The following is a 26,381-nucleotide window of genomic DNA, read 5'->3' as shown; positions in this document are numbered from 1 at the left end:
CACTCTGACCAAAACCCTTGCCTACTCCTAATCTTCTTACAATTTTGAATCTTCTGCTTCTTCCTGGTTCTGGCAAATACAATATAAAAGTAATTTGTGTCAGAGGAAAAATAAAGCACATCAATGCTGTTCTTTCACATTATGATTTGGCAAAGCCAACCAAACCACAGTGGGCCTAGCCCTGACCTCATTTCTTGGCTGAGACTCCCACTGGCAGTTCTGTAGAAAAATCAAGGGCAGAATACAGCCCATTAAAAGGATAAACACCTTGACACTCAGGTCAATTCACCCTTCACTGCACAGGCTCAACTCCCATCACATTCAAGTGACCTGCAGGAGTTAAAGACCATTTGGATTGTGCAGCCCAGGTTAAACTCCTGTGTATTTTCATAGAAGATCAATTAATAACCCTGTCAGCACAATCTGCAGTTAAGGCTCTTATTCACTTCCTAACTGGAAGCTGTCCTACAGTAGTAGACAGTCTCAGAGTACTGAGATACACACTATCCTGCAGCTGCTTCCCTACAAAGGAGTGGCAACTAACTTATTTTCTCCATTCTAAAAAAAATTGCTGACTTTTTTTTAAATTATGTGCTTCTTCAGAAGAGGAAAACTAAAGTAGAAATTGTACATTAAAATATGGGGTGAAATCCTAGCCCTATTGGAGTCAATAGCAGAGCTCCCATTCACTTCAACAGAGCCAGGATTTCACCAGATAAAGTTTGTTGTTCTGTAGTTAATCACTCCTATCTAGGCAACATCACCATGTTTCATGGTTAAATAGCTTAACTGTTTTTAATTAAAATTTAAAAAGCAAAAGGCACAGGGCTCTACCCAAACTACTTCAAAATCTGCACATTTTCAGTTTTGAAAATGGTGCCGATCTTTTCAGCTAGCATGTATCTAAAAGAACAACAAAACAATGTGTATACCATTAAAAAATCCACTAACTGCAACTCCCACTCTAGCTAATGAGAGCTGGAAGCACTCATTAACTCTCTAGACCAGTGGTGGGCAACCTGCAGCCCGTCAGGGTAATCCGCTGACAGGCTGCAAGACAGTTTGTTTACACTGACCGGCCGCAGTTCCTAGTGGCCGCAGTTCGCCATTCCCGGCCAATGGGAGCTGCGGGAAGCAGCGGCCAGCATATCTCTGCAGCCTGAGCCACTTCCCATAGCTCCCATTGGCCAGAAATGGTTAACTGCAGCCACTAGGAGCTGCAAGCAGCTGTTCCTGCAGTCAATGTTAATAAACTATCACACAGCCTGCCAGCGGATTACCCTGACGGGCTGCAGGTTGCCCACCACTGCTCTAGACCATGCCCTAAAATGGCATTATACTAAGACCTTAAAAAAAGAGAAGAAAAAAAAAGATTCAAACTTAACAAAACCATTGTGAATATGATAAAATATCTGATAATACAAATGTGTTGCTGCAAATGGGGCTTAATGCACTCCAGTTATCATTAACATGGCTAATTTGTTATTACATAGTTATAGGAGATAAAATACCTGATTCTTCTCTGTATACAGAATACAGAAACTTTGGTTGCAATAGATGCTTTTGGATATCTATGGCCAACAATACACTTCTGAAGGAAATAGAGAAAAAGTGGTAATTTTCAGCAAAGAGAAAGAGGAGCCTAGATTTGACTTTCTGCTAAATGTATTTTGGGGCTCTGTAAACATTAATTAAAACCAATAATCTAAAAAGACAACAATTTGATATTTCTAACTGAAAACTGACAGTTGTAACTCCATGTGACTGACACCTACACAGACTGCCAACTGATTTCTCTCTAGCACATTAATGTCAATGGTAAGTGACTTTAAACTAAGCAAACTCAAATTCCCTGATTGCAACGTGAAAGTGAATAAATGAACAGAACAAAGGAGGATGGAAATACTCCCAAATTGTGACAATAGATTCTCACTCACTCTTGGCCCCATAACATATACATTGGCCTAGTTTTACCCCACTGGAGTTTCAAGCATATCAACAAAGACAAAATTTGTCCCATAGTCTTGTCATAGGTATTCTGCTCCCTCTGGGATAGATGCACATTGGTTCTAACAGACTACGCTGAGAGCACGGATGTGTCGGTTATAATCAGTGTGCTCTGCAAATGTACATTTTAAAGTTATAAAATCTACAGGGTCAAAACAAAATGTCATTAGCAAACTAGTAATGATTCATCATCACTTGTATTGATTTCTGAGAGGGGAGTAGAGGACTCTAGCATTGGCACTTCCACAGAATGGCAACAAGCCGCGTGAATACCCAAAGGTTCTTCCCGATAGGAATGAGGGCAACATCTCTGCTGTCCATCCACCTGAATACAAACATTCACAGGGCTATCTGAGTAATTAGACTCCCACTTTTTTAAGGGTAATCTACATGGCTCTTCACTCAGCGGATGACTCCTGTTTAAATTACTGTTCTCTGTGACAGTCCTTCTGGATACCGATCCTCCACGGAGTGTTTCTGTAACACTTTCAGACAAAGGGTCTCTGAAAGCTTTTCCTGAATCCACCCTCTTGGTCTGTTTAAGCTCAGTGCTGGAGGTCTCCTCAGCGGCTGAAGATTTGTCACTGTGTCCAGTCTCAGGCTCTGCCTGTGCAGCCGTGCAAGTATTAGATAAAACACTAGAGGGTGATGGCTCTGTGGCGTCAGTCTCTGGCTGCAAAACGCAACTTCCAGCTTCTTGTAGCCCTCTAACCTGGCCATAGGTCTCTGCCTCTGAATTAGGTCCTTCAGGGGAAGGTGAGGGATTCTGGAGATTCCCTTCGGTGTGATCAATAATTCCATCACCCAGTGTTGTTTGGGAAGTGTGCGCAGGTGTTAAGAGAGGGATCTGCCCTCTCACTCGTGGCCTGTGGAACAGTCTGTTCCAGAGTCTGCCCAAGCGCCTCCGAGATGAATTCCGTCTCGATGAGTGGCGTCTCATCTGTCTCCTCATTGCTGTTCGGATGTTCTGCAGCACAGATGCCTATAAAACAGAATCAAGGAATTGTAATTTCTTGATGTTTCCACTGGAGAACACTATCAAATATCTAAGACTGTCCTGCCCACTAAATTCTCCATCTGACTCCTAAGAATGCTACTCAGACGGAAAGGTTACAGTTTAAGTTTAAACTCCTGCTTCAAAATCAAGCCAAAGACTGCTCATTCTGCATCAAACTTCTTTCCTCCAGAACTTTTTCTGACCACTTGCATTTAACAAGCCCCAACCCCAGCAATAATCAACTCAGCACGGTTAGATGAAGGATTTGCCATACTGGACCACACTATTGGTCCACCAAATCCTATCTCATAGGCACTGCCAGGAGGACTTGATAACAGCTGATGCCTCAAACCTCCCCTCTGCTTACATAATTACAAGTACTGTTTCAGGTCATGAAGTTATCACAATAGAGAGTGAAATGCATTTGACAGAGAGAGGGGGGGAAGGCAGATATGGGAAACTACAAAAATACAACAGGACTTTTTGTTAAAAAGCTTTGCATTTGTTAATAAAAATAACTCCAGAATTTGTCAGAAGACAAATGCCCACACTCTTTATTGTATTTTCTATACAAAGGAAATCCTTTTGTACTTTCAGCTTGAAATGCTGGTTTCCTTTCTGTTTTAGTTTGATATTTGTCTATTTATTGCTATTTTAATGTAAAACTTTTTTTTAATCTATTTAGCTTTCAGCATACGCATGAGTCCCCATCTAACTAGAAAACTTAGCCAGATCACTACAAATTTATAACAGCAATTCCTCAATACAGAAGAAATCATGTTGTTACAAGAGCATTTCAAATTAAAGTGACTTCATTGTTACTGTTGCTTCAGATTCATTCAGTCTATCCAGTTTTTGATAGTTTGAACGTAGAATGAAACCATTTACTTGCGATGCATTGTAAACAGGGAAATCTTCAACTGGCGGGATAAGTCCTTGTGCAATGAGCTGCCCGTAGGAAGGTGGAGCCTCACGTCGTACAAACTCTGCCTCAAGACGAGTCATCTGGGTTTCAAATGCTCTGAAACCAACAGAACCAGAGTAAAATGGGGAAGGAACCCACAAAAATTACACAAACAGACCTTTCTAAAAACAGAGTCTTCTCTCCCGGTTCCCTCAGGGCTAGTGGCATCAGCCAGAAGGGCAGTACTACATTAAAACAGATGTTTTCATAACAACAGAAGTAAAGGTAACTCCACTGTAACTCACTGAAACCCTTCTCTTGACTAGGAGACTGAGATATGCAAAAGAAATAACAGTGTGGTATACCGGCATATTACTCTGTAAATATAGAGGAAGAGACAGTCAAATAGCCACTTGTCAAAATGTAGGCTATTAGCTTTTACTGCTAAATAAACAGCACAGTGACCATTTTTTTAAATCCCATGAGTTTCATTCGACCCTGGCTTAGTTTTACTGTGTATTTCAAAATTCACTCTAATGGGTATTTTATTCTTTCCCCTAAAGTGATTGAAAGAAAAGCTCACCTAGTAAAGTTAGGACATTATGAACATACAAGATTTTCACCTGTATTCCCTGGTCCTCAGTGAGTAGAGTTTAAATGCACAACCCAGTGCTATCACCAACAGCAAGCCACACACAAGACTCCCAATCAGAGCAGCTGTGATGACTTTTCTGGGCACTATAACCAGACAATTATGTTCATCACTTCCATCCTGGCAGTCTTCTTGGCCGTCACAGCGCCAAGTCTCAAAGATACACAGATTTGTGCCACAGTGAAAGTTTCCTGGTTGGCATGTAAAGCAGTTCTTTTCATCTGAGCCATCTGGGCAGTTCTTTTGGTTATTACATCGGTCAAGTATTGAATAACACAGTCCACTGTTTCCTTCGCATGGGTATTCATTTTTCTGGCAAGCTGGACAGTTCTCTTCATCTTTGCCATTTGGGCAGTGCCACCAACCATCACAATGCTGCTTATCTGTGAAACATTCCTCATCACTTCCACAAGGGTGTTCCCACGGAAGGCAGTAACCTTTCACCTGATAAGTTGCATTGAATCCATGGCCAGTACTCTTTGATCTGGCATGATATGAAATGGTGAGCTGACCCTTTGAGGACTCCATGCTCACTGAGTGCCTGTTGTTGTGATATGAAAGAGTTTGCATTAATTTATCACTTCTCTCTCCAATTCCATCATACACCTTTACATAGTCATTGTACCCTAACTGTAAATCAAGCTGCAAGAGGACATGCCGATTATCTTGTGTGTCCACATACCAAGTGCAGCGAAGGTCTGCCCGGCTGTGATCTGCACGGAATAAATCTGGGGAAGCGAAAGACCCATAAAAATTACCCAGTCTTTTGCCACATGAAAGGTCAGGGCAGTTATCTTCATCTGAACCATCACTACAGTCTTTAACAGAATTACATCTCAACTCATTTATCAAGCACTTGGTGGAATGGGCTATGCTACATTGGAATGTTCCTGAGGGACAGATGCTGGACTGAGGCTCTGTTGGAGGGATGGTGCAGTTTCTCTCATCCGAGTTATCCCCACACTCATCCATGGAATTACACTTCCAAGTGTTGGGAATGCACTTGCCGTTTACACAGTGGAATTCATCAGACTGGCAAATAGTCTGGCCTATTTTTCCTGTGGGGGAGGAAAAAATAAATATTTAAACTTTTAGAAACATCTGATACCATGTGTTAGTTCTAATATTTTATCCCAGTGTGCAGCCATTGATTCTTGGTCCAGCTTTTCGCCAGAAGAATTCTCTAATAAAGCCAAATAGTGAAAATATACAAGCTTCTAATGACTCACTGGCATTTATAGAAGACTTTGGTCAACAGAAACCACTTTTGTCACAGGATTTGGGGTCAGGGTGGTTAAGTATTTCTGCGTAGTCCAACAAAATTAGTTAAAATTGTACAGAGATTTTTACCTCGGATGTAGGAAAGGCGAAATCCCTGAGCCTGTCCCGAACTCAATGCGTCTGAGTGGAAAAATATCCAGACGTGATCCCGTGCAGAGATAAAGGAGGGTGGTATGGAGGATCCACACACTCTGTACTCCTCCCTCTTGAAAGAGGGGCCAATCATCAGCCAGTCTACTGCACATTTCTGAGAGTCCTCCAAGTCAAAGTTCTTAAAACTGCCAGGAGCAAAGAAAACAGAAATGAAAGACAGAGGATTTAAGGACACAGCCTTTCACATCCCAAATATTTGATAGGAATAAGTTAAACACTTATAGTGCAATGACTGTGCAGGCAACCATGGTTGTCATCATTTTTCCATTTAGAAAATGCACCCACACCAGAAACTCAAGGTCCATATACAAAAAAACCCACAATAATATACAAAGCTTATTGACAAATCACCTTACATGAACACCAGCCCAAAAAAATCCCCGACAGGGTAAAACAATGGATTTTTCATCACTTGAAGTTCTTAAATCAGGACTGGATGCCTTTCTAAAAGAAATACTCTATTCAACCACAAGTTACAGCCTACAGTTATGCAGGTCAGATTAGGTGATCATAATGATCCCTTCTCGCCTTAAAAAACTCTGAATAAATAAAACCCTTCTTGGACAAAGAACAATACGGAGCTGTGCAAAGAACCCCAAAAGTAACTGGAAGAGGAAAACAACCAACTCTTTGGCCTGTGCACAGGCAAAGGGAATGCAGAACAGTTCCTGAGTCTAATCCATTCTTTCCAGCTTCACACAAGTGCTCCACAAAAATTACAACAGCCCTAGACAATACAATTTTGTCTCGCAAGAGGAAGTGTTGGCCAGGACCCTGGTGCTATCCCCTTGAGAGAGTGTGTGTGTTGCTGTCACAAAAAACACACCCAAGATACCAAAACCATGTTTGTTTCTGTTGCATGCTGAAATGGGATTACCTAAGGCTAGCATGTTAAAAGTTAGCATAATACCCCGACCACATAACACTGTAGACTGAGAACTCTCAGAAATGGAGAAAGCCTTACCAAATAGATGGGCCACATTCTACACAGAAACTTTCATAGATATCAGAGGAAGCTCCATGAAAATATAAATGGTAGAATACGACGGTCTGAAATTAATATCAGAAACCTAACACCACAATATCAGAAAACTATAAGTAAGCCAAGACATTTTCTTTGGGGCAAGGAGAAAAGTGAAGCTGCCATGAAGACTGAAGAATTCACCCTAGCCAGGAATCTCAAACTACAATTGTCATTCTTTTTTTATGCATACACAATATCCAGAAAAGGTCTATGACAAACAGATATGATTAGCAAGAGAGAGGACATGGCATCAACAGAATGGAAGGGGGCGGGGGGGTTAAAAGCACAAAACTGAAGTGAAAACGCAGAGAAGTCTAATAAAAAATATGCAGTGCCCCAGAACGATCTAGGTGACAGAGGATAAATCAGCACAGAAATACACCTCTACCCCGATATAACACTGTCCTCAGGAGCCAAAAAATCTTACCGCGTTATAGGTGAAACCACATTATATTGAACTTGCTTTGATCTGCCAGTGTGCAGGCCCCCCCCCCCCGAGCACTGCTTTACCGCGTTATATCCGAATTCGTGTTATAATTGGGTCGCGTTATATCGGGGTAGAGGTGTAGCTTAATTCACCTGTTCCAAATCCTTTCCTTCTGTGATGTTCTCTGTCACTCTCTAGTTTGCAAGACACATCCCAAAAATACATCATTCTCCAATACCAGTGATACTATTAAATCCTGATAACCTATGGATTTAGTAAACCAGGTAGTGCCAGAGATTTTCATTGCCAGGATGGGAAGGCAGAATATTCACAAAAGGTAAATTAAAATGTTCTCTGTCCAGTATGTCCTTCAAGAGCCTTCTTAGTGATGATGAAAGATGGACATGCAAACAAGAAAAAGCAAGAAAGAAATTATTTAGAATAATGCAAACTGCATACAAGTAGAAGTATTGGGATGAAACTAACAGAGAAAATTATGGAGGAACAACAAAAATATCTGCCGGCCAATTATATTTGTTAGCCTATGAAGCAATCCATCAAGTGAAATAACAGAGGCTCAGTCATAAATGGATTAAAAAAAAGTCACTAGAAAAATATATTGAAGGAAACAATCCTGCATAACCTGAGAGAGATGGACCAGATCACCTATTAGGTCTTTTCCATCTCTAATTTCTATGATTAATTATAATTCTCCAGTAATGTGCTTAATAAATGTTGATGATCCTCAAAATTTGTCCTTCTTAAGTCCTGCCTTACATTTTAATTCTAGTGATTTAAAATGAAGAAATTTCAACCACACTATGTTTAAGATATGACAAAGAAAAAAAAATCAGAAGAGTCAGAACAGTTACCCTACACTGGCAACTTACTCTGTTCTTGCCATGTCTATGTTCTGCAGATGATAGCGTGCTGCATTATGTCCAGGGCCTGCAATTAAGAGCACCTTATACTTGTAAGATGGTTTCCATGTGAGGATCTCACGGTACATTACTAATAACAAGTCTTCTAGTTAATTATCACAGTTCTGTGAGCTAGGGAAATATCTTTATTCCCATCTTCCAACCGAGACAATGAGATGCAGAGAGGTTACGTGATCTTCCTCAATGCAACACAGTCAGTCAGAGGCAGCAGCAGGACAGAACCTAGGCTTCAACTCCATGCCCCATCCTTAGACACAAGACCATCCTTCCCCTCAAATCATAGGATAAGTATACTGGTGCAGAGGCAGAATTGTATTTGTGAGCAACTATCCTTTCAAAGTGGCCATGAAGATGCATGTCTCTTGGAAACAGCCATTCCAGCATATGAAAAGGTCAGATGCAGAATGTATTAAGTTTTCCCTTCAGCAATTTGTATCTAAAACTTCAAATCCTAAATATCAGCATCTAGCAAATTAAAGATTTTGGAAAAAATATTGTGGAATAAACAGTTTAAAAAACTGCCATAGGACATGAAAATTTTGGGTTTAGTTTATTATTAAATCATATAAACAAGAGATATAATAACAAGGATGTAACTTGTACCTGTGCTGACAATAAAAAGAGGTAAAAGGAAAGTAATTTGGGGCCTTTTACAGTCTCCTGCAATCTGTAAAATATGTCATTCCTCAAAGGGGTATTGCTGAGAATGGGGAGTTTGCGCTCCAAAAATAGTTTTCCCTTAAGCTTCCTGACAAGTTAAACTGCCTGCATGCTGCAACAGAAATAAGTTTTTGCCACCTAATTTAATTGTGGAATTATTTCAGACCAACAAAGCTGACGTGTGTGAACTAGGTATCGAGTTGTACTTTGCAATTAGATATTATGTACAGATTATAATTGGTTTACCACTTAAAAAACCAATCACAAAGGCAAGAATTTTTGCATAGGAAGTTTCTGCCACATTAATTTGCCAGACCTCCACTATTTCCAATCTTTCACCACTGGTAATTTGATTTTGTGCTGCTACCACAGTCTACTTTTTTAATCCCGCCACCTACGAAACATAAGATTTACTATTCTAGAGATTTTATTCAACTGAACTCTCTCAAACTACAGTGCAAATTCTTTTATCAGCAGGGTCAGCCTGGCAGTTGAATGGGTAATGGCAACAAATAGAAGAAGAGAGGAGAGGCTCACACCACCAAGGCATACACATAATACAGATTCATTTCATACATTCTTAGGAAAAAGACACAAACGAAGCTGATGAATTTACAGCTCCTGAGAGGGTTTGCAGCCTTCAATTGAGCTAATAAGTCACTTATTATTTTTTCTGGTTAATTAATAAAAAAGGTGAAGAGTTAACTTGCTTTTGAAATAGAGAGTATCTTTTTAAAATGACTTGGGCTTCCAACTGTCCAAATTAAGAGCGATACATCCCCAATGAAATCAAGCGAGGCATGGGGGGGGATGGACATGACAGCATGAAATTTGGCCAAATTAATTTGAATCTTCTGGGAGAAATAAAAATGCTTTAATGAGAAATATTAATTTCAGTTAATTTTCTTTCTGAAATGTCTGTTTTTATTGCTGAACTATTAAAATCAATTCTATATAAACTACAAGGTTCTACCTATTAAAAATATCCCACTAGACACTGGGTACATTCAATTTTTGAGGACCAAAATAATTCTAATGTGACTTGATGGAAAGACAGTTGTAACTCTGCTTTCCTAGAATTCTGCAAGAAATAGGTAAAGCACATGTTTCTTTTCACCAATATGATATCACTAAAGACTACTTCTGATACACAGCGGGAATCCAGGAAGCTCAGATTTGAATGTATAATGTCTGTAAAATTGCTCTAAAAAATAAGAAATGGCCAATAATGACATTTTCCCAATAACTTTCTAATATCCACATGTCATTGAGAGTAACGGCATTAAACCAGCTTAACATCAATATTCATTGTCACTGTTGTAAGTTAAAAAAGATGTGCCATCTATGAAGCCAAGGCCCTGCTGAGTTCTTTTACTGCTTAGACTTAAAGCAGCAGTGTACAGCCAAAATTTAGTTATACAATATTATGTTTAAAGAATCTACATCCCTTTGGAGGTGATTTAGGTGTGAACAGCTACACAATAAATATATTGAATACCCAAACTCTTAAAACGTAGAAAGAAAAACGAAGACTGAGTCCAGCACAAAAATGAACACTGCATAGTAACACACAAAAGGTTCAACTATTGTGCTAAAAGATGTACAGAAGAGAGAAAAGATTAAGTACCTAACTTGGCCCTGAAAATCCATTAAAAATCCAGAATGAAATATTGTGGATAGATGAGCAAAGCACTGGTTCAATATAAAACAGAATAGCCAATTAAGCAAGAGAAGTCACTCCTGTTTGCCAAACTCTCAGCAAGGGCAGATTATGAACACAGCTGATGGCTTAATTGGCTCATTAAAAAAAATTCTGTTTAACTGTTTAGAGCAAGGACCTGGGACTCAGGAAGTTCATCTCTTCCCAGCTCAACAATCGACTTGCTGCGTAACCCCAAGACAGACACAAAGAGCCTGCCTTGTCAAGGCTGAGGCTAATACCTACAACTCCAACTGAAGGCAATGGGAATGGTGGGTGTTCAGCACCTCTGAAAAATTATGCCTTAAACCTCTCCTAGAATTTACCCCCCTCTTACAAAGTGAGGATAACATTTACCTGCCTCACATGGATGACAGGCAGCACTCCCATTGCTTTTCATTGATTACTCATATTAGTAAGGGTTTGCAGGAGCAGGACCTAATTTTACAAGCTGCTTCCTGTACTATGATGGTGTGAATAGGAATTTCAAGAGAACCTTTGCTGAATTTTCACAAGGCAGATGACTTGTATTACTAAAGCAAAAACAAATACAAGATATGCACTCTAAAATGGTTAAGGAGGATGTGACAGGTTCCCCCTCCCTTTTCGGGGTGCCACCTGCAACTGGAGTACCACTGAGCCTGCCTGACCCACAAGACTGGACTCCCTTTCATCCTGTAATGCTGTGGCAAGCTGCAGACATGCTCCCGGTCTCACACTTTCACCAGCACACAGGTAGGGACACAGCTGGCTGCAGAAACACACAGACACTGAAATCAGCTCTGCATGGGACGGCTCAGCTAAGGCATTGCCCAATACTCAAGTGCACACCCCCTCTAGAGGATAAACCAAAAATTATACCGTATTGTCCTGCACAGAGAACTACACAGCGTAAGCTCATGACATTCATCCCCTTCCTCAGTGTGGAGAGAGATAGGCAACAGCTTTTTGCTCCCCAGTTATGAACTCCACACACTGGGTTTTAGAAAAACAAGTTTATTATTAACTACAAAAGATGGATTTTAAGGGATAGCAAACAGATCAAAGAAGATTACCCAGCAAAGAAAACAAAAATACAATCTAAGCTTAAGATACTAAAGAAACTGGTTACAAGTAGTAATTTCTCATTCTAAATGTTGTTTTAGGAAGATTGCAGAGAGATTTTTGAAGGCCAGCTGCTTTTGCCTGCAGTTTAAAAAGCAAATATATTTTCTGACTGTTGAACGTGTCTCTGCTGAGTCTGAAAAATAAACTATGGAAGGGAAAAAAGCAAGCATGAAAAGGTAAGCTGCTGAGGAAAATCAATACAAACATATGAGAGGAAAATATTAAACTAAAGTGTTCAAAGGGAACATCCTTGGGAGACAATCTCTTTCATCCACATGTAGAACAGGGCACTATTTTATTGGAAGCTGCTGAATAACAGGTTTAGAATAAACTGGCCCAGATTGCAATGATTTTGTTTACCATAACTACTGGCAATTGTAATTTCATCCCTTAGAGATTCTTGGTGTATCTCAACTATCCTATGTTGTAATGCTGCTGTCTTGCTGGAAGTGAGAACAGAAGATAGAAGGAAATACAGCTGGTTTAATACAATACCCAGGATTCTTTTCCTTTCTAAAATCCAAAATATTATTGAATCAAGAAAAGTAACAACAGCAGTTTGCCCTCTCCATACCTTTTAATAAGAATGTTAGGGAAGGAGCATGTCTTGTGGTTAATGCAACAAAATCTGAACACCTGAATTCTATTCTCCACTTCGCTATGGCCATGCTGTGACTCTGAGCAAGTCACTTACCCTGCCTATTTCTCAGTCTCCTCATAAGTACAATGGGGATAATACTGCAAGCCTTCTAGCAGTGTTGTATGCATGAATAGCTGTAAAGTGCTTAGAGATCTCCAAATGAAATGTTGTGCACAAGATGCAAAGTAAATTGGTATGAGTCATTCCGTTAGAAGATAAGCTATTTAAACAAAACATCTTAACCCATCCGTCACCAGTGAACCAAACTGTTCCCTTGGACATACACACAAGGCTCCCATTGTCCTCAATGAAACTTGTGCATGTGAATCTTAGGGCAGACGTTGGCCCTGTGTGTTTAAATGCCATCTGATTACTCTAGTGACAAAAACCAAACACTGCTAGCTCTTTACGTAAAAACAACAACTCAAAACCATGTAGCTGTGCACATATCTGACTTATGGAAACATACTACTACCATTTCTGTAGTCATCCTTCCCCCATTACTTCAAATTCTTTGTTACGGATTATGGAGGGCCCAAATCAGCCTGGAAGCTGCTGGGGAGGGCTACCACAATACAAACAACAGTATTTTCATTAAATAATGCCTAGGTGGACTGCAATGGAGTTGTGAATGGTTACATCAGCGCTGAATTTGGCCAAGTATTTTTTTAATGAACACTTCCATATAAACCTACTTTAGACTCTTCTGCCATCTGTATACCTAAAGCAAAGTTCTGTATTTCATTAGTGCATTTCCTCCTATTTTCCAGCAGTCTCTGTAGTCCAGTATATTTTAATGGAGTTTGAAAGTATGTACCTACTTCTGGATCTCAAATGCTGGCAGGTATGCATTTGCTTGTTTATTATAATTAGTTCCTATTTCAAACAATGGAAGAAGGAACCCTCCTATTATTCCGTCTGCGGGAAATTTCTTTTTAATTGTAGAGCATCTGCAGTTGAAGAGGTTTGCAGTCCTTTTAGGCAGCTGAGCTTACAACTCAGCAGATGGTGTCAAACACAGGAGTATTAAAAACAAAAAAAAATTGCTTTGAAAAAAAACACACAGTTCTCAGTCTGAAGAGGATACTGTGATTAGCTCAGAAAATGAGTATGCTCATTCAAAGTAACTTTTTCATATTTGTGTGTGTGCGCGCATGTGTATGCTTCTTTTATTAAGAGTGCTTTCCCAGAAAGGTCTGAAATTATGTCATCAATGCTAACTCTAATGGTAATTGCTTATTTTCGGAAGTGCTAAATAACAGGAAATACTTGCTTTGCTGAATGTTAATTTAATGGAGCAGTGATGACATGTTGAACCATCAGTTACATGCTGTATGACTTTGTGACATAATTACAGAAAAGGCCCCTTTTCTTTGTTTTGTTGTGAGAATCTTAAACATCTCTGTGAGCCGAATTTTCAAATGGGCTTTCAGAAAATGAACCTATAAAATTGGTGATCGTGCCCGCACTCGTATCACTTATTGCATAATGATCACTTTTTCCATTAAAGTGTATTTCTGTACGCAAATGGGAGGTGGGAAAGCATGCAGACAGGTTGCTGGCAAATTCTGTGGGACTATTTTAAAAGACTTGTTTGAAAAACTGGCCTTCTGTATTTATACCCAGTGCTTAAATACAGTGTGTGTCTGTGGGGGCAGAAAAGAGGGGAGGGGAAATGGAGCGCTTGCAAGGGGTTGCAGACCAGGCAAAAAATAAATATATAAATAAAAATAAAATTGAGCTGAGCAACTCACTTTAAGCACCAACTTACGAAAGCTGCTGCTCCTGGATTATGATAGACCCCTCTGACTTCTTTCAGACCACGTTAAGCATTATTTATGTTTTAGTTACTGCTTGCTAAAGGAGTCCATTTCCCACTGCCATATACCAATATAATTTACACTATTGCTAACAATGTGGATGCTAGCCTGGCCATCTGCAAGGGGTTATCAACCAGCCCTCTGAGTAAACAGGAAAATCATGGATATCATGTTCAGTTCTGCCATCCGTGGATTTTTCTCCTTATCTGACTACTGAGAACGGCCTTAGATCAGACATGAGCCAGAATAACCACCTGAAATCCAAACTCTCCCAACTATGGATGTCAGATGGGAAGTAGTTTTGTAGCCCAGATCTAAACCACCCCTCTACAGTAATCCAGAACTGTGAGCTGTCCAGTTTCCCTAAAATGGATCATATCTCACTATCATCATAAAATTTCTGCCAACTCAAGGAGATCTCTCACAGGAAAAACTCAAGATTTTGCTGTCTTCAGACCTGAGTCCTAACATTCGTTCAACCCTAAACTCAAACCCTAGCCTAATCCAAGTCTCATGTCCCCATTCCTATTAAAACAGAGAGAGAGGCAAAATGATTGTTCAGATGATGTGACCAAACTAGTCTCCCTGTGCCTTAGCTCCCCATCTACCAAATGGGAATCACAGTACTTCCCTACCTCACAGCAGTACTGTAAGGATAAGTGCATTAAAAATATTGTGAGGGACTCAGACACTACAGTAATGGAGCTCTCTCACTACCTAAGATACCTAAATAGACTATGTGATATCTTTTAAAGGAGAGGATTCTCCTGACTTGCAATTATATTTCATCAAGCATCAACCACAAATTTCTTAGCACAAAAGCTCTATCATTTTTATAGTTCTTTTAGACACAACTTCATATTAGCGTATTGGACAGGCTCTTTTGCTTCATTCAGCAAAGCAATCTGTTATCTCAACAGAACACTACAAATCATACCTAATTGTTATCATATCTCCGTGATCTCCTTGGATGTACCAGCTGCAGTTTATGGCTGGAGGATAGTTTAGTGGCCAGGAAGGACTATAGATGACTCCACGTCTCTCTGTGTGCTGTTCCAGTTTTCCACTGCAAGCAGCTGTCAACCAAGAAAAAAAGCTCTTTTGTTAAAGGTTGAAGCTAATCAAAAACACACATTAGCTACAATAACTTTCCTCAATTTCTAATGATTACAGATACCTTAACAGTCAACAACTATATCCTTTTATTGCTCTCTCTCCCCTACCCTGATCTTTATCACCTGGTTTTCTGCTTTAAATGCAGGTGAGCAGACACTTCACAAAATAGGATCAACAGCCCTGCACGAACCTGCCAAAAAGATACGATCAATAATCCTGCATGGATCTGCCAAGAGGATATAATGATGCGGAAAATTGTCTTACTTACTTACCAGCTTCCCAGAGACTGGGTATGCCACTCAGCAACTGGAGGAGATCCATATTCAACATGAAATATCTAGAACCTCTCTTTTCAAAGGTAAGTTCCTGGAAAATTATTTATTCTCCTAATCAAATCACAAGCCTCAAGAGTTTTAATTTTTAGCCAGAGAGTTCTCAGATACAGGAAAGAACTGAAAGAGACAAAATTAGATCCTGATTTCAAATACTCCCAAAGTTTGGGGGTGTTCAGAGCCGATGCACTGGTACAAGCACATCTCTGCTTTAAACTATATGCTTAGACAGACCACTCAAGAGCCAAGCTCTTACGAACATGTGTATGTTTAAGTATATGGTTTTATTTCATTCCATTTGCACAACTGAGCTACACTGATTCATTACATATTCTAATTTTCATTCAGTAGCACAATACTTGGGTTCAGAACTCTGACATGGTTTGTTAATTTAACAAGGCATAGATGTTTTTTGTAAATTTCTTGAACATTTTATACCTATATTTCAAAAGCAACAGAAGAAAAGATACATAAATGAGAAAATGGGTGAGTATCTAATATGGGGTTAGGTTTGGTTGTTTTGTAAAGTGGGGGAGGGGAAGGCTAATTTGGTGGTTAACCCAATGCAGCAGGAATCAAGAGTCCTGGGCTATATTCCTGAGTCTGCCTCAGACTTCCTGTATGACCTTGGTCAAGTCACTCCAGACTCAATCCTATCAGGTGCGTAGCACCCTTAATTCTCATGACTTCAGGAGGAGGTAAGAGTGATTGACAGCTCAAAGAACACTCTCTCATACCTGATTTTGAAATAGTTAGGCCTTGGCTACACTGGCGCTTTACAGCACTGCAACTTTCTAGCTCAGGGGTGTGAAAAAACACACACCCCTGAGCGCAGCAAGTTACAGCGCTGCAAAGCGCCAGCGTAGACAGTGCCCCAGCGCTAGGAGCGGGCTCCCAGCGCTGCAAGCTAATCCCCATGGGGAGGTGGAGTACCTGCAGCGCTGGGAGAGCTCTCTCCCAGCGCTGGCGCCGCGACCAGACTCGCACTTCAAAACGCTCCTGTGGCAGCGCTTTGGAGTTTCGAGTGTAGCCAAGCCCTGAGACACAGAAAAGGTTTGCTACGTTGAAAGCACAAATGCATTTGCAACATGGCCAACTATACATTTAAATGGCCATTTTCACATACAAATACTTATTTGCATAGAGTCACAGTTAGTGTGCATGCAACTTAGGAATGCAGTTACAATAAGATTTGTGTCTTTAACTTTCAGAAAATCAGGTTCTCAATCACTCCACTTCGGTTTTCTCTTCTGTAAAAATATGTGATAATACTTACCTTCTCCAAAGGATGCTATGAGATTTAAATGGCTATGGGCCCCTATTCAGCAATCTTTACCCCACAAAACTCCTGGGGAATCCTGAGCAAGTATTACTGATGTCAATGAGAAGTTTCTGGAAAGAGGTGCAGGAGTAGGAATGCTAAATATAGCCCAGTGTTTTCAAAGTACTTTCAGATACTCATATAGAGGACACTATGGGAGTGTCAATTATTAAATTAGGGACCGCAAATATGTCTAATTTGCAAACATCCAATTCAATGGCAGAGGAAAGTGAAATGTTCCAAGAACAAATGGCCAAAGTTTTTCTCAAAATATACTCAATATGGTATAGGAGGGAAACTATGTGAAATTTAATACTTAGTCTGAACATTCTCTGTTAGCTCTGAAAATATTTCTAAATCTATTTTCAAATCAAGAATAAGCATTTTATGATTTGCTCTTAACAGCAGAATGTGTTACCTTGTGATGGGAGCCTAACTTCTCACAGCCTAGAAGTTTACAAGGAGAAAAAGGATGCTGCAAATCTTGGATTTCCTTGTGAATATGTACATTCAAAACATACCATCAACATGCTGTAAATCATGGGCTAACATTATTGCTGGAAATCCACCACCACCAAAAAAAATTTACTTTTAAATTAATACACTAGTTTAATATGCAGTAAGCACTATGTATTGTACTTTAAGTGGAGGCCACATGAATATAAAAACCATTAGGCAGATAGCTTACCTGAGGCATAGGATATAAAAACTTTACTGTCAACTTGTAAACAGCGAACACACCCAGACATCTAGCTTACATTAATAGTTTTCAATTACACATTTTTGCAACATAAAAATTCTACAATTAATTTTATAACAAGAAAATGTTGGCTGCTCACATTTCTAAAAATAAAGCGGTCCCAAAGTGCCCTCCCAGTGAGACTGCTCTTCGGCAGAAATTGAGAAGTGGATGCAACTGTAATGAAAATAAGATCCACAAGATTTTCCCACCATAGCTCTCAAGTTCTCTCATTACACATACTGTTACAGATTGTACTTAGAATGGTAAATGTGTTCCTCCTCCACAATCATCACTGTATAAATGCATCATGGGCAGAACTAAAACCATATGGGCTGAGCCTGCAAAGATCAGATCTCCTAACTGCTGCAACTAAAACTTTATAAATATTAGGTCCCTTTAAAAAAAGCTTCTCAGCACACTGACCAGGGAACCAAAACCACTGGTTATATATTATTGTCCTAAGGCATCCACCAACAGCAATACAACTATTCCTATCATCCTTACACTAATTACTGGGTTTTGTATTAACACCTGTTGTTGATACTCTATGCATTATGACTATGGAACAATAGGATACAGAGATCTTGGCCATGCAAAATTATTTCAATCCTGATTTTGAAACAGTCACACAGACACACTGGTGACTCTGAGTGACTAATGTCACAATGCTCACTCATTAATCAGTATTTTTAAGATCAAGTAAAAACTGCACTTTCAAGAATATTCAGTTTTCATAATTTTAAGATGGAGCAGTATCTAGAGTGATCATACTAGAGTGACCCTGAGTAACAGATGCTTCAAACAGTTAAACTTTTTCGATATTAGAAAGTACATGCAGTAGATTTGATGCAGCATGAGATTTTAGTTTTTCAGGTGTGCTTTTCTAGTTAATTCTGCATCACTGCTATCAGCAACACCCTAAAAGAACTATATACAATGCTAACTAAATAACTCATCTGAAAATGAATGTAGCAGAAATGGACATAAAAGAAACAAAGCTTTGCCAATTTAGGCAATTTATCTGATAACATCCACTGGTTCTAGTAATCTTATAATGGCTTCCTTCCTCTAACAGAGCAAGAACACTCTGTCTGGGCTTCGCTGCTCTTATTAAAATTCCTAATCTAAAGGGCAGGTTTCAGAGTAGCAGCCATGTTAGTCTGTATCAGCAAAAAGAACAGAAGTACTTGTGGCACCTTAGAAACTAATAAATTTATTTGACTATAAGCTTTCATGGGCTACAGCCCACTTCATCGGATGCTTATGCTCAAATAAATTTGTTAGTCTCTAAGGTGCCACAAGTAATCCTGTTCTTTTAATCTAATTGGGCAACAGTTTAATATCAAAGCTTATCCTTCTGTTATATCCTATTAACATAAAAAATATTTGTGTGTCACAGATAGAGAATCACTGACACATTAAGGCAAACTGAAAAAGTACTATTATGTTTACCCAACTCTCATTTGAGGGGCATGTGCTTTTGATGTACCTCATTTCCCATCAGTGCTCATTACCATGTCTCCTTCCTAGTTAGTTGCCTCCTCCTCTTTCTTCTCTATCCACTATGCATTGGCTCTGCTGCAAAATAATAGGGAGCTATTTATACATAGTGAGCAGTTTCCAAGCGGCTGTTCTTTCAGCTTTTATAGAGAGTGTTTTAGCTAAAATAAATGATAAATATATATTTTTTTAAATCTCAGTACCTTTTTACTAAAAGCCTTAAATGTTGGTAACAAAACAGAAAACAAGTCATTTCAGTCACATCAAATGTTTTTAAGTCTGCGTTCAGTTCAAAACTAAGTTCACGGTGCTTTCTCGGTTAGAGTGATAACCTAAAAGGGCATCACTGGGGAGTTAAGGGCAGAGAGTGGAAGCAGACAGAGCAAGAGGGAGAGTGATATCAATGTAAAGAGAAAAGGAGCTCCACAGCATAGTAGTAGAATAAGCCACTTCATATGCCACTTGTCCAGTTATATAATTATAACTCCATGATTTGGAAGGGATTGTGATGTTAATACATTTGGACCCAATCACGCAGTCCATACAAAGACAAAACATCCACTGATGATAAACAGATGTTTAAGTATTATATGAATGGACTTTAATTCAGAAACAGATTGATGGAAACATGGCGATTATTAATGAGTATATTTACAGGGCTTGAAGTAAGACGTATCCAGACTTCAGATGCTATAGTATTAAGTTTTTTAAAGTTTACTTTAGTGTGACAGTGTTACTATTATCAAATTATGAAAACATCTAAGTGAAAAGGAAAAGCTCTAAAGGAGAAAGAAAGAAATTCTGGACAACTCTGCAAGTCTTATAAGTAACATTACTGGCAGCTGTTTCAAACTACTGTTCAATAGCTGTTTTTCCTCAATCTTTTAGGTAAATTCTGAAGAGTCAGAACAGAGTCTATTAAAAGTCAAGTACAGCCTACATTTCCTGCCTTTAAGATTAGCCAACCAGAACAGTACATCACAAGAGAATGGTAAGCCCTGGATAACAATACATTATTTTCAGAAATGCTGTATTTAAAAACAAAATCAATATTTAGGACAACAATATTTAATCTTTTAAAAATACTGTATACAAATTCTTTATGAAAGTCTTGCCATGAGAGATCTGGGTTCAGAGAGCTTCTCTCAAACAGAAATCCATCTTCATAATGCCCTCTGTATGGAATATTGAATCAAATCCCTAGTGGATTCTTATTACTGATCAAATGGAATGTAAACAGACACAAGGTCTGCTGGCCAGATAAACTGCACCACAGAGTGCTTTCCTTGGTACCAAATGTCCATGAGGAAGATTCCAATGCATAGTACCATATGCCTATCAATTTCTCCCTTGTGTTTGTGATAGCCATTATACACTGAGGAATCAATCCACCCACATTCTCAGAGATAAGACACAAACTGCAACCCCTGGGTCAGCCAAAGCAACTGAACCAGAAGAGATTCAACAAAATGGGAAGGCAGGAGTGTTTGCAAAACTGACTTACATTGAGGGTTCAGTCATGGAAGGGCAGTTTTAACATAAAACTGGCAGAGAATGAATCCTCAAATGCTCTGGGAATGTGGCCATGCCCCTCCCTTGTTATGACCCTCCCTCACCATGAGCATAAATTTTAGAGCTGCACTGGCCTACTCTCCCCTCTCTACAAAACCCAGGCACAGAAGTAGTTACATGTGACTTATTCCACTACAATGCCCCTCTAGATTCACTTTCCACCATTCCTGTTGCACTGCCAGAAGTAACCCAAGGCAGAACCAAGCCTAGAAACTTTAAGAGCTACAGTATCTCAACATTCTTCCTGAAACAAAACTCATCTACCTCTGCCAGCTTCTAACCAGAAACACCATTTTTAAAATGGCAATGCCAAGACCTCTTGAATTAAACTAAAACAACAAGAAGCAGTGCAATCCTGAATGGAGTAATCTGTGACCGCACATACAACACAGAGTAATGAATACAGGGCAAAAGCTAAAGAATCATTCAGACAGAAAGCTGACTAGAGTTCAGTTTTGTTCCAAAAATATTTAAAAATAGTTCTGCAAACCCCCCACACTTCCGCTGGTGTGTAAACTAATCCACAAGACCAACTACCTTCTCCCATTGCAATTGCACTCCCAAGCCCCAGTTCTGTTTTGAAAGCAAAGAGATGTACAATAACTAGCTGACCATGTTATCTTATGGTTACTTCATCCTCCCGCCTTCTCTTTTCCTCCTATTGTTTGTCACATTCACTTATTATGTCTTATTTAAATTTTGATTATAAGATCTTTGAGCTGGGATTATGCGTATCTATGTGTTTGAATAGTGTCTCCCACAACAGGACTCAGGGTTACTCATAATAATACATATAAGTAATAATATTGCTATTGACTAGAAAATTATACTAATAAGGAGAAATTATTATTTGCATCTCAAGCATAAAACAACAAAGCTGAAAATACCTAACTGGATCCTGCGGCTCGTGACTAAACTTCTGAACACAAGTGGCCTCCTAATTTTTCTCAGGCCCAGTAATATCTAAATACTTTGCACTTACATCACCTGTTAAATCTCCAATGAGCTGTATAAGTCTGAAAGTCATGGGAGAGAGGGAGTTTATAACTGTGACAAGCTAGTTCCCAGACCTCAGGAGAACAGGACCGAGGTTCATATAGAAGCCTGAGCAGCTGGAGCTCTGAGGCTGCTGGCTCCTTCAGATGAGACTGTCTTTCTATGGAGTGCTGTTATGACCTGCCCAGCTGCTTAACAGATGGGATCACAGGAGCTGCATCTTCACAGTTGCAGTTTCCAAGTGACCAAGAGGCTCTCTACCCTCAAAGCACCTCATGATCAGAATGCGGGGAAAATGTTTCACTCACAAACTCCTATTCTCTTTGGTCTCAGGTTGCTCCAGTCATATTAATTTCCCATTAAGCCTCCCTGTTCCCAAAAAGATTCAGGCAGCTGCTCAGGAGGCCAGGAGAAAGTATCGTAAGTCTGGAGTCTTCCATGAAAATTAAGAGACGTGGATCTAGTTCAAGAAGTCTGAAGGCACAAGTGAAACATTCAAGTACACAGCTGCCCAGATTCCTGACCAAACAGGCAAGGTATTCAGGATTTAACTTATCAACGAGCTGTGATGCTGGTCAGACACATATCCATCTCGCACAATATGGCAGGAATAAAGGGGCAGAATTAAGGTTGCTTAGGGGTCCCCCACTTAGCATTTCTATATCTTCCTGTATTGGAACAAGGACAGAGTGTATATAAGCACTAGAGCTGTCAAGTGATTAAAAAAATGAATTGCACTTAATCACATGATTAATTGCAACGTTAAACAATTACAGAGTACCATTTATATAAATATTTTTGGATGTTTTCTACATTTTCTAATATTTATTTCAATTACAACACAGAATACAAAGTATACAGTGCTCATTTTATATTTATTTTTATTATAAATATTTGCACTGTAAAAATAAAAGATAGTATTTTTCAGGTTTCAGAGTGGTAGCCATGTTAGTCTGTATCAGCAAAAACGACAAGGAGTCCTTGTGGCACCTTAGAGACTAACAAATTTATCTGGACATAAGCTTTCGTGGGCTAGAACCCACTTCATCAGTTACATGGAGTGGAAAATACCGGAGCAGGTATAAATACATGAAAAGATGGGAGTTGCCTTACCAAGTGTGAGGTCAGTCTAATAAGACAATTCAATTAACAGTAGGATACCAATGGAGGAAAAACAACTTTTGTAGTAGTAATGAGAGTGGCCCGTTTCAAACAGTTGACAAGAAGGTGTGAGTAACAGTAATGACCCAACCACTCCCAGTCTTTATTCAAACCTAATTTGATGGTGTCCAGTTTGCAAATTAATTCCAGTTCTGCAGTTTCACGTTGGAGTCAGTTTTTGATGTTTTTTTCTTGAAGAATTGCCACTTTTAGGTCTGTTACTGAGTGACCAGGGTGATTGAAGTGTTCTCCTACTAGTTTTTGAATGTTATAATTCCTGATGTCAGATTTCAACAATTTCCACCCTACCATCAACCTCAGTCCACACAAGAGGTCCACTTCCTAGACATTACAGTGCTTATAAGCGATGGTCACATAAACGCCACCCTATACCAGAAACCTACTGACCGCTATTCTTACCTACATGCCTCCAGCTTTCATCCAGACCACACCACACAATCCATTGTGTACAGCCAAGCTCTAAGATACGACCGCATTTGCTCCATTCCCTCAGACAGAGACAAACACCTACAGGATCTCTATCAAGTGTTCTTAAAACTACAATACCCACTTGGTGAAGTCAAGAAACAGACTGACAGAGCCAAAAGTGTACCCAGAAGTCACCTACTACAAGACAGGACCAACAAAGAAAGTAACAGAACACCACTAGCCGTCACCTACAGTCTCCAACTAAAACCTCTCCAGTGCATCATCAAGGATCTACAACCTATACTGAAGGACGACCCCTCACTCTCACAGACCTTGGGAGACAGGCCAGTCCTTGCTTACAGACAGCCTCCCAACCTGAAGCAAATACTCACCAGCAACTGCACACCACACAACAAAAACACCAATCAGGAACCAAACCCTGCAACAAACCCCAGTTCCAACTCTGTCCACATATCTATTCAAATGGCACAATCATAGGACCTAACCACATTGGCCACACCATCAGGGGCTCATTCATCTGCACATGTACCAACGTGATATATGGCAGCAATGCCCCTCTGCCATGTACACTGGCCAAACTGGACAGTTTCTGTGCAAAAGAATAAATGGACACAAATCTGACATCAGGAATTATAACATTCAAAAACCAGTAGGAGAACACTTCAATCTCCCTGGTCACTCAGTAACAGAGCTAAAAGTGGCAATTCTTCAAGAAAAAAAACTTCAAAAACAGTCTCCAATATGAAACTGCGGAACTGGAATTAATTTGCAAATTGGACAGCATCAAATTAGACTTGAATAAAGACTGGGAGTGGCTGGGTCATTACAAAATCTAAACCTAATTTCCCCCATACTGTTACTCACACCTTCTTGTCAACTGTTTGAAATGGGCCAATCTCATTACTACTACAAAAGTTATTTTTCCTCCGTTGGCATTCTGCTGTTAATTGAATTGTCTCATTAGACTGACCTCACACTTGGTAAGGAAACTCCCATCTTTTCATGTATTTATACCTGCTCTGGTATTTTCCACTCCATGCATTTGATGAAGTGGGTTCTAGCCCACGAAAGCTTATGTCCAAATAAACTTGTTAGTCTCTAAGGTGCCACAAGCACTCCTCATAGTATTTTTCAATTCACTTAATACAAGTACTGCTGTGCAATCTCTTTATCATGAAAATTGAACTTACAAATGTAGAGTTATGTACAAAAATAACTGCATTCAAAAACAAAACAATGTAAAACTTTAGAGCCTACAAGTCCAATCAGTCCTACTTCTTGTTCAGTCAATCACTCAGACAAAAGTTTGTTTACATGTGCATGAGACAACGCTGCCTGCTTTTTGTTCACAATTTCACCTGAAAGTGAGAACAGGTGTTCGCAAGGCACAGTTGTAGTTGGCATTGCAAGATATTTACATGCCAGATGTGCTAAAGATTCATATGTCCCTTTATGCTTCAACCACCATTCCAGAGGACATGCGTCCATGCTGATGATGGGTTCTGCTCAATAACAATCCAAAGCAGTGCAGATCAATGCATGTTTACTTTCATCATCTGAGTCAGATGTCAGCAGCAGAAGACTGATTTTTTTTTTCCTGGTTCAGGTTCTGTACTTTCTGCATTGGAGTGTTGCTCTTTTAAGACTTCTGAAAGCATGCTCCACATGTCATCCCTCTCAGATTTTGGAAGGCACTTTAGATTCTTAATGTTGGGTCGAGTGCTGTAGCTATCTTTAGAAATGTCACATTAGTACCTTCTTTGCATTTTGTCAAATCTGCAGAGAAAGGGTTCTTAAAACGAACAACATGCTAGGTCACTATCTGAGACTGCTATAAAGTGAAATATATGGCAGAATAGGATAAAACACAGAGCAAGAGACATACAATTCTTCCCCAAGGAGTTTAGTCACAAATTTAATTAACGCATAATTTTTTTTAACAAGCGTCATCAGCATGGAAGCATGTCCTCTGGAATGGCGGCCAAAGCATGAAGGGGCATATCTGGCATGTAAATACCTTGCAATGCCAGCTACAAAAGTGAAATGCAAATGTCTGTTCTCACTTTCAGGTGACATTGTAAATAAGAAGCAGGCAGCATTATCTCCTGTAAATGTTTTACATTGTTATATAACTACGCTCAAAAACAAAACAAACAAAATCTACATTTGTAAGTTGTGCTTTCATGATAAAGAGATTGCACTACAGTATTTGTATGAGGTGAATTGAAAAATACTATTTCTTTTATCATTTTTACAGTGCAAATATTTGTAATAAAATAATATAAACTGAGCACGGTACATTTGTGTTGTAATTGAAATCAATATGTTTGAAAATGTATAAAAACATCCAAAATATTTAATAAATTTTCAATTGGTATTCTATTGTTTAACAGTACGATTAAAACTGCAATTAATTGTGATTAATTTTTTTAATCATGATTAATATTTTTTAGTTAATTGCATGAGTTAACTGTGATTGACAGCCCTAATACACACAGACATGAATTTCATGGCTTCCCATTTTCTACAAAAACATGACACTGTTCAATGGTGACCAGATAGCAAGTGTGAAAAATCGGGACGGGAGTGGGGTGTAATAGGTGTCCATATTAAAAAAAGCCCCAAATATCAGGACTGTCCCTATAAAATCAGGACATCCGGTCACCCTAAATGCAGTGTTGTTGTAGCTGTGTTGGTCCCAGGATAGGAGACAGACAAGGTGGGTGAGGTAATGTCTTTCACTGGACCAACTTCTCTTGGTGGATCAGTGTTCAGGCTACATACAAGATGGGATACTGCAGTGTTCAACTTTATATTTAGCTTGACCACTCTGGTTACCGTCCCCAGACCTGAAGAAGAGCTCTCTGGAACTCAAAAGT

General features: G+C 39.4%; 1 protein-coding gene across 1 annotated transcript in view; it reads right to left on the bottom strand.

The window, feature by feature from the left end:
- Positions 1-1,194: 1,194 nt before the first annotated feature.
- The window catches only part of LRP3 (LDL receptor related protein 3), a 31,609-nt gene continuing 6,422 nt past the window's right edge, over positions 1,195-26,381 (bottom strand). Inside the window, exons 3-7 of the mRNA XM_030582204.1 lie at positions 15,250-15,388; positions 5,911-6,119; positions 4,532-5,618; positions 3,893-4,025; positions 1,195-2,989 (exon numbers count right to left, since the gene is read on the bottom strand). Of these exons, the coding sequence (XP_030438064.1) occupies positions 2,174-2,989; positions 3,893-4,025; positions 4,532-5,618; positions 5,911-6,119; positions 15,250-15,388 (2,384 nt within the window). The 3' untranslated portion in view covers positions 1,195-2,173. The remainder of the gene's footprint in view (positions 2,990-3,892; positions 4,026-4,531; positions 5,619-5,910; positions 6,120-15,249; positions 15,389-26,381) is intronic.

The sequence above is a fragment of the Gopherus evgoodei genome, chromosome 12, assembly GCF_007399415.2.
Source record: "Gopherus evgoodei ecotype Sinaloan lineage chromosome 12, rGopEvg1_v1.p, whole genome shotgun sequence".
Classification (NCBI taxonomy): Eukaryota; Metazoa; Chordata; order Testudines; family Testudinidae; genus Gopherus; species Gopherus evgoodei.
The sequence above is the reverse complement of the archived record's forward strand: the minus strand, read 5'-3'. Positions and strand labels throughout refer to the sequence as shown.